Source organism: Otolemur garnettii, unplaced genomic scaffold, assembly GCF_000181295.1.
Source record: "Otolemur garnettii isolate 467f Iridium unplaced genomic scaffold, OtoGar3 scaffold00069, whole genome shotgun sequence".
In the NCBI taxonomy this organism is placed as follows: domain Eukaryota; kingdom Metazoa; phylum Chordata; class Mammalia; order Primates; family Galagidae; genus Otolemur; species Otolemur garnettii.
The window spans coordinates 7,884,922-7,894,426 of NW_003852464.1; the positions used below are offsets into that span (position 1 = coordinate 7,884,922).

Here is a 9,505-nt window from a genome sequence, read left to right on the forward strand (position 1 = left end):
GACAATTACTTAGGAACAAGTGGCACCTGCCAGCTTAATCATAGTTATGCAAAACAGTCAGGCACCTCCTGGCCTTTAGGTGAGAAAGCTTAATTTAACTCATTCTCCCCACACCCTCTCAGTCCTAGGGTGAATTTTTAGGACTGCGTTTTAACTGGAATGGGGCTGGTGTTCCAGGGATCAGCCTTCCACAGGTTGCTCTGGGAAACCCTCACCCAGAAGCGGGTGGGAACTTGGACCCTCCACTCTAGGCCCTTTTCTGTTCTCGGCCTGGCAGGCTTAATTATGTGCTCAGGTGTCAAGGAGCTTCTCTGGTTGCAAAGTCAATGAGAAGCTGATGAAGTTAAGGCAAGGTCTGGAATAATAAAACGATAGCAAATTTGGACCCAACCAAGTCACACAGTATCAGAGATAGTGTGATGATCCCTCATCTCTCCTTATGCACAGGAAGAAACTTGTACCCAAGGAGAGGGCGTGACTTGCCTGGAGCCACACAGTAGGTTAGCAACAGCCCCTGGGATTGGGATATAGACTTCAGGACTTCCAATCCAGACCACATCTTTTTTACTTGTAGAAGTGGCTTTTATGCTCAGTGAAATTGAAAGCAAAATTTGCTAGACATCATGTACCGGGTGGATGGTTGCAAACAGAATGTGACTGCCCAGACAACCATGTCCTTGATCAAGCAGTACTGAACACTCTGCACAGGACCCTCTGGCTGGGAAGGCACGCCCTCCTCAAAGTGGCCAGAAAAGGATGGGCATCCAGGAACAACTTCATTCAAAGGTATCTGTTCATTCACTTCTTCCTGGTAAGGAAGAGGATGTGAAACTCTACCTAGGCTGGGCTTCCAAGAGCTGGGGGCTGGGTATGGAGCTGTGTGGCCGGCTGTTGGCCTTGGAAGCAGGTTTGGCAGCAGGGACAACCAGGGTGCTTGTTCCACTGGAGGGGGAGCCAAGACGCCAGAGATGTCAGAAACATCCCATCAGTGGGAGGAATCCACCTCGTGTAGAGCTGGGAGTCAGCTGCAGGGGGCCAACAGAGGCAGCACAGGTTCAGGCAGGCCCAGAAGTTCCCCACAGGGACTCCACAGGAGAGCAGATGGGAGGAAGGGGACAGCCAAGGGGGCGGGGAGGGCACGTGACTTTGATAACATTTATCAGTGCTGAGTGAGTTGGGTACTTGAGCATGGACTAGACATGTGGTGATGGTTTTTAACTGTTTTCTCTAAAGGGAACGAGGGCAGGAGAAGACCAGCCAAGGGACACTACACATCGGTGGTTCCCAGCCCTTTTCCCTCTGTGTCTTTTTTTTTTTTTTTTTGAGACAGAGCCTCAAGCTGTCCCCCTGGGTAGAGTGTCATGGCTTCACAGCTCACAGCAACCTCCAACTCCTGGGCTCAAGCGAGTCTCCTGCCTCAGCCTCCCAAGTAGCTGGGACCACAGGCGCCCGCCACAACGCCTGGCTATTTTTTGGTTGCAGCCGTCATTGTTGTTTGGCGGGTCCGGGCTGGGGATTCGAACCCGCCACCTTAGGTGTACGTGGCTGGCGCCTTAGCCGGTTGAGCTATAGGCGCTGAGCCTTCCCTCTGTGTCTTAACACCATTGATGCACACGACACCATCTCATTAGTAGCACACCAGGAGGAAAGAAAAATGGGAGGAAGCCATCTCAGTAAATGCTCCTACTTTCGAATCCCTGGAGAGGATGCATACTGAAGGGGGAAAAGACTTTCAGAAAGTCTGCTATCATCCCCTTCCCCCAGGAACGTGCCTGGGAATCACAGTTGTGGACAGAAAGAGAGGGAGTCAAAAACATAGGTTCAGAGTCAGTTACGACATTTATTGAACACTCACGGTGTACAGAGTGCTGGGCGCAGTACTAGGCTAGAAGGAAATGCAACAGAGGTTCAACAGCTACGGGAAGCCTTTCATTTGAACTCAGGGCACACTGGTTATGCTTACAAGACATGTGTCACCAAACCACGGAAACACATACATGTACATTCAACACGACATGCTTATGACATGAGATAACCACAGTAACTGGGGTGTGAGAAGCCACCAAAACACACACCTTAATAAAAGAGCAAAGACACAGCTCTCCATTCCTGTGCCCAAGTTCTGACTTGCCACTCTGGTGCCAAGTGGAAGCTACTAGAAGACACTAGAAAATTCCAGAAAGTCAATGACTTTTCTTAACTCTATTGGCTGCTTTATTTCAAATTCAAATTATTACTCCACTTCAGCATGATAGAAAGTCTGGTAACAAAGGACTAGAATAGCATCATGTTTAATTTTTTTTAAAGAGTAATAAAACTTCCCCCAAATCAGACACAGATTCTGAAAGTTAATTCAGAGCTTCTTTCTACTTTCCAAAAAAAGCTTCCCTACGTGAAAGACCTTCCAATAAATTTAGCGAACGGAGGCATTTCACGGCTCTGCATCAGGGAAATTTTGTTTATATTTTTGTGTGCTTTTTAGATATTTCTAAGGAGGGTTGCCAGATAAAATACAGGTTGTATTTTAGCGCACAACTCATAGTTCTACTAAAAACGGTTCCTTGCTTGCCTGAAATTATAATTTAGCTGGCATCTGTATTTTTATTAGCCAAGTCTGGGAACCTTATTTTGTTAGGTTAAGATACCTTTGGGACTTCCAGAGGTTCCCAATAATGAGAGAGCCTAATTTATCTTCATTTATGCTCACACTGTTGGAGGTAAAGGCTTATTCTTTTGGCAGGAAAAGTGCAGAGAAGGTAGGACTTACATATTGGAGATACTTTTATTTCTTATGCCTTTTATTACCATTTTAGGAGTGCATGTTTTAGTGGGTTGACTCTTTACCTTGAAATCTTCGACTGACACGGGGGGTGATAGTCAAGTTAGATTCCAGTCTGGCTTGCAAAGTCGATTCTAATAGTTATGCCCTCCAGAATTTCTTTTCAGCACAGGACCATTTCCCCACCTTAAAGAAAAATGTGACGCTACTCACATCTTGTCAAATTATACATCTGTGATGCTGTTTGTCCTCACTCGTTACTCTAGTTCCTTATTCCCTAGTTTTTGTTTTTGTTTTGACAGTTGAAATCTCTGGCTCTGTGCTCCACACACAGTGTTAGGCCTGGATCAGTGGATGACCAGGTCTCCATGAGAGCAAAAAGCAAAGCTCACTTCTCAGATGCTTAGAGGCATGAAGCTATGAACGTGGTGTCTCTGTTTATTTACTTGTCACAATAACATGTAAACTTGCTTCTTTCAAAAATAGCCACGTTAGTTTACTTAATCCATTTAAGCAGACAGGACAATGTTGCTCTAAAAAAAAAAAAAAAAGAAGAAGTGCTAGTACAGGGGCCTGACACATAACTATTCTAGAAAAGTGCTTCCTGGTGTCTGAATGCACAGTCTTATCACCTTTGAGATTTCTAAATTAGAGGGAAGAGATTACAATGCTAATTTTGCAAAGGAATGAAGTTCATATGAAATTTTAACTATGATGAAGGCATGAAGACAACACTTGCTGAATTCCAGCATCCATCAATTCTTCTTCTTTTTTTTTTTTTTGAGACGGAGCCTCAAGCTATCCCCCTGGGTAGAGTGCCATGGCATCACGCTCACAGCAACCTCCAACTCCTGGGCTCAAGCGAGTCTCCTGCCTCAGCCTCCCAAGTAGCTGGGACTACAGGCAACCCCCACAACGCCTGGCCATTTTTTGGTTGCAGCCATCATTGTTGTTTGGCTGGCCGGGCTGGGGATTCGAACCCGCCACCTTAGGTGTATGTGGCTGGCGCCTTAGCCGCTTGAGCCACAGGCGCCGAGCCCAATTATTCTTTTTTTAAAAACACACCAAAGAGTATACTTACATGTTTCAATTACACATATATAATACACAAGATTAACCGATGATTAGCAAGTACAGAGTTTGTATTGAAAGGCACAGACAGCTTTGACAGATGAAAAGCTATTTGGTAACGGAGCCCGCCAGTTTGAGTGTGGGCCTGATTAGGCATTGTCCCTCCTTTGGCCAGGTACACATGACTTTGTACCTGGAGGTCCTTTCTGGAAAAGAGGAAGTGTAGACGAAAGTCGAGGCAAAGGAGTCATGAGGTTTAATATCCCATAAAGAGGAGAAATGAAGTACTAAGTATCATTAAAGTAGATAAAAAAAAAACCCCATTTCTATGAGTCTCTGCTCCTTCAGATACCCTGCACGTAGCCCACACAGCTGTATGCACCTCATACTCTTTTCTTTTTACTGGTAAGCCCTAAATTCCGTCTTTCATACATTTCTTAACGCTATTCTGATGATCACACAAGCTTGGGTCTCTGAGTGTCCTGGACCAACCCTAAGCTGGAGAAATCAGACCGTTTCCATCCCAGACAGTGACCCGGAGAGGGTGCCCCGGCCTGTTTCCTCGGTGTTCATGGGGAGGTTGGCTGGCTACAGCATTCCCAAGAAACAGTGATGGATTCCTTGGGGCCAAAGCAACACCTCCAATTCCGCATGAGCAGAACAAGCAGAGGGGAGACGTGTGTATCGGTTTATAGCGGCCTGGGAGCCCACCGTGGATGTTCTAGAACCTTCTAAAGCTCAGTGGGGTCTACATCGCTCTTCTAAACACGTGCTTGGCCTTTCAATTTGCAGTACGAGCCCTGGTGGACGCCTGTCACTGGTCTGCTAAGGTTTTTCGGATGGTGAATGTTTCCCCAAATTTCCTGCCTTGAATTACCTAGAACCAAGTTGTGGCCCAGCTCCAGTAGGCCTTTCGCTCTGGAACCCAGAGGGGGGATGATAAGCAGAGAGGGAGGAGCTGGCCCTGGATGCGGAGCCTTCCCCATCCTCCCCCTCTGCTCTCTTCCTCCTCGCCCCCCAGTTGGCTGCCCAGCCCCAGGCCATCACTGGGGCGGCGCCGAGGCGCTCATGTGGCTGTAGGAGCCCCTGGACAGCGACGCGCCGGTGGTCCTGCCTTCCTCCTCCTCCCCTGCCTCGCCCCGCGCCCCTTGGGGGCCGGGATGGGGGCAGCAGGGGAAGGTGGCCAGGAAGCCCAGGCGGAAGCGCTTGTTCATGAAGCAGTAGATGATGGGGTTGACGCAGGAGGACGTGTAGGAGAGCAGCAGGATGAAGGAGATGGGGGTCCCTGAGAGGCGGCGCTCGGCAGAGACCGTGTCATAGGCCCGCCAGGCGTTGGCGCTGAAGATGGGCATCCAGCACAGGAAGAAGAGGACCACGATGACGATGAGCATGCGGATCACCCGCTTCTTGGCCAGCAGGTTGGCGGCGGAGCTGCTGCTCCGGACGCGGCTGACCCTGCTGCCGCCGCTGCTGGTGGACAGGGGCCGCAGCGCCAGCCTCCCCGGGCGTCGGGGCCTCTGCAGGTAGCAGCCGTCGCTGTCGTCGAACCTGCCACTGCTGCCGGTGCTCGGTTTCCTTTCTAGGGGTGGGGGGCAAGAGACGGCACTGACTGCTTGGGGTGCAGTAGTGCTGAGTGGAAGGCAAGACACCCCCCACCCACCCACCCACCCACCCAATGGAGAGGGCCGATCCAAACTTGAACCTTGGCCCCGGGTGGATAGGGCTCAGCGTTCATCAGTACTTGTTCTCGCCTTCGAACAAAAAGCTACTGAAAAAGAATGCAATATCCATGTACTATAATATAGAATAAGACTAATAAACATGTAGGTTAAAAGGCAGAAATTATTAAAGAAGGAGTCAACATTCACACCCTTGGCCTTCTTTTCCGTGGCGTGCAGGGAGGAAGCTTTCTGCTTGGTTGGTACGAGTCCGGATTGCTTGTGTTAGGAATCTGGGAAAAACTCCCCAGAAAACCAGAGGAGCTGGAGAGACCAAGACATCTGATGAAGAGTTGAGTGAGGAGGTGGGGAGAACAGGGAAAAGGTTGTATCAGCAAAGACGCTGGGGTCAATGTCAGCAGATAGTGATAAAAGGGGACGAATGGGGCATGGTGGCAACTTCAGTGTGAGAACGGAAGGGGAGAGAAAGGACGGGAAAGGGATAACCAAAAAGCCGTGCTGTAGGTTATACATCAAATCCCTTCCAATGTCTTTGGAGAGACGCAGAACAAGGTAAAACTATAAGTAGCTTTGGTAGCTCAAAGTTGTCGGTCCATTGGAGTGCAACATTATAGAAAGTCTGGTTCACACGGGCCCTCAGCTTATAACTGGGTTCTGTGTATCTTTTTACTGCACCCAGAATGCTTTTGAGAGGAATTATTTCTCCATTTTACAGATGAGGAACTAGAGAGACTGGGTCTCCTGACTGTGCCCTATGATACAGAGTCCCACCAGGAATATTTTCAGAACTCTCCAGTACGCCATGCTGGCAACATCTATTTAAAATGACAGAAAGCAAGCTTTTGTGCTCTTTTGGCATAAACATACAGATACCAGATAGTTACCTTTAGCAGATTTCTTCTGGCTAGCTTCAAATTTTATTCCTTGGTAGAGTTCCAAAGAGATTAATCCATATGCCACCATCATCACAATTCCAGGAATAATAAAGAGGATGAGTAACAGGAATGTGTGCCTAATAAAATTAGAAGAAATTCAGTAATACTAGGCCTTCAGACTCCAGTGGGAAGGTATGAATAGGGTTCATGTTTATTTTAACTGGTTGGAGCAAACACTAGTTACTAACATTTAATATTCTTGGAAATTTTAAGTTGGGAGGTTCAATCATTATAAGTTGTTTAGTTTTACTCTTTTTTTTTTTTTTTTAGGATAAAGGACTCAGATGAAGGACTAGTTAAATTAGAAAACATTGACATAATTCTGTGCCTGAAACAAGTCTACATAGTAAAAATCATTCAAGCTTAAAAATGATGAATGTGTACGAAGTATATTTTAATAATGCTGTTACCAAGAAAACCCCATACTAATGAGAGCTTCTGTTCCCTGAGGATTTATACGTGCTACAAAGTAGGTTAAGTGTTCTGTATGTGTTACTGTATTTTATTCTTGTAATAACCACTTAGGTAACTGTTATCCTTATGCCTATATTTGAGATGAGGAAACTGAGACTTAAAGAGAATAACTTGTCCCACAGTCACACAGTTCGTGGCAGAGTCTACTCTAGAACCTATACTTGTAAGCATCACATTATGTAACAACAGAATAATCAAATGCTTAGGAAGGGGTCATGGAAAACCTTCTTGATTTTGTATTCCCAAACCATTCTAGCTGTTTATGACCCATGAGCAGCTCAGAACTCTCCACAGCATCCATTCTCCATGACCCTGCGAAGCTGGCACAGTGGTGTAGATATAGCGCCTGGCGAGGTGGAGCGATGCTTTCTCTAAACACGTTTGATTCCTGAGGAATCACAGCTTCCTCCTTTTATGAGTCTGGCCCCTAAATCACTTTTGCAGTCTGGTATGCATAAGGTTACACAATTAGGCCATAAAATTGTCAGAGACTCGCAGTGGCTGGGCCATTTCTCATTTCAATTAGACATGTTTTGATAAGATTCCTTTTCAAGTCTTGGAAAAATATCTCTTCTTTGCAATATAATTCTGTGTGTGTATGGATGTGTGTGTGCATGCCCTACTAGACGGAAATGAAAGGACAAGCAGAGCTGACCTCATTTTGGGGCTATTTCTACATGTCCAGTTCCCTGCTTCTAAAACCTCCTTGAAATTAGTAAACGTCATACCCTTAATTTGCATAGCCTTTTTATAATGACTTTTTAATACACAGGCTGTCCTTTGAACCCTACGACCACCGAATGAGGTAGATATAAAACTTACCTATGTTATTAAATCCTTGGAGAGATAAGGATCCTTGAAGCTTAGAGAGGTTATATGAATTTGCCCAAGGTCACCCAGCTAGTGAGCAAAAGACCCAGTACCAGAATATTGCCTCTTTATTTCTGGTAAAATGCTCTGGATAAGTACCAGAGTTACAGCTCTCAAAACACCCAATTGGGAGTCTTCTGCCTTTGATTCTTCAGAAAATCATAGCTCTCTAAGTCATTCTGCCTGACCCCAACTTGAGCACTCAGAGGCATCCTGCATAGTGATTAAGCCACAGAGGCTCTGCCAGGCTTGGGAGTTTGGGCAACTTAACCTTTCCAAGTCTCAGTCTCCTCTACTGTGAAATGGGCCTAATAATAGTATTACCCTCTGAAGTAGTGTTCTGAGAGGATTAATTGATTAATATCCATGCGGCATTTAAAAGAGGAACACTCCAGCCAAGCGTTTGCTATCACTGTTATCCTACAACACGGTTAGAATGACCCTGCCCAGAAAGTTTCCAGGAAGCTGATCCTCTGACCACTCTGGCTAAGACATTCCAGTTTTTCATAACATTACACAATTCTATCAAATTGTATTTTAAAAACTAAACACAATGCCACCTTACCAGGACTGCTGCATAACGTCACTGGGCAGTAGAAAGCGGCACATGTTTGCGGTCTGGTTGTTGCTTTTGGTAAAAGGCACCAAGTTGCTGTAGATGGGATACGGAGTCATGATAGTGAAGGAGAGGCACCAGGTAGCAGCAATCACCTTCAAAGCGTGGGACTTTGTTTGCCAGACCCGGGACTGTAAGGGTTTGCAAATCGCACCGTATCTCTCCAGAGATATCGCTACCAGATTAAAGGTGGATACACTCACCGAGGTGCCTGGGAAAGGAACAAAGAAGCTGGTCATGTTGACTCTGAAATCCAAAGTTTATTTGCACATTAGCTTAAGCATATCTGCTCCACACAGGTTTTGATATCAAAGAAAAATGCTCAGAGGGTAAAGAAATACTGTGTATGTATATTTTTGAAAGACGATTTCTTCCCAGCTTTGTTCCAGAAAGGATTTAAGGCAGTTAAAGAAATGTATTTGTAAATACATCTCATTGCCAACTTTTTATTGAGCTTTGATTCCAACCTAAGTCCTGCTTAGGCTGAAGGTGTTCATTAATTAATAACCAAGGGGATGAAACGTATTCTTAACCCGCAGAAGCGGTTTCTGAGATGCCTGAAGAACAGCTGTAGTTTTTGAGCATGATTGGCATGGTCAAACTGACCTTAAAAACCCAAGATTCTCAAGAACTCTGTAACCCTGAAAGGTCACTGGGATCTGAGCTGGAGGCATTGAGACTTTTTCTGAAAATTTCGAGTACATGCTGTTCTTAAGAGTGGAACATTCTGAATTTAAAACTGAGGTTGTTGAAAAAAATGCATAGGAAAAAAAGTAGAGGGGAGAAGTTCCAGCCTGTCACTAAAGGTTTCTCTGCATGGAGCCTGGGGTCTTCTTTCTTTCTTTATTTTTTTGAGGCAGAGTCTCGCTATGTCGCCCTTAGTAGAGTGCCATGGCGTCACAGCTCACAGTAACCTCAAACTCTTGGGCTGAAGCGATTCTCTTGCCTCAGACTCCTGAGTAGCTGGGACTACAGGCACCCACCACAATGCCTGGCTATTTTTTGTTGCAGTTGTCATTGTTGGTTAGCTGGCCCGGGCCAGGTTCGAACCCTCCACCTTTGGTGTTTGTGGCTGGCGCCG

The 9,505-nt window shown here is 46.0% G+C and overlaps 1 protein-coding gene across 1 annotated transcript in view; it reads right to left on the minus strand.

The window, feature by feature from the left end:
• Positions 1–4,688: 4,688 nt before the first annotated feature.
• The window catches only part of CCKAR (cholecystokinin A receptor), an 8,444-nt gene continuing 3,627 nt past the window's right edge, over positions 4,689–9,505 (minus strand). Inside the window, exons 3-5 of the mRNA XM_003793514.1 lie at positions 8,374–8,635; positions 6,414–6,541; positions 4,689–5,429 (exon numbers count right to left, since the gene is read on the minus strand). Coding sequence (XP_003793562.1) covers positions 4,894–5,429; positions 6,414–6,541; positions 8,374–8,635 — 926 coding nt within the window. The 3' untranslated portion in view covers positions 4,689–4,893. The remainder of the gene's footprint in view (positions 5,430–6,413; positions 6,542–8,373; positions 8,636–9,505) is intronic.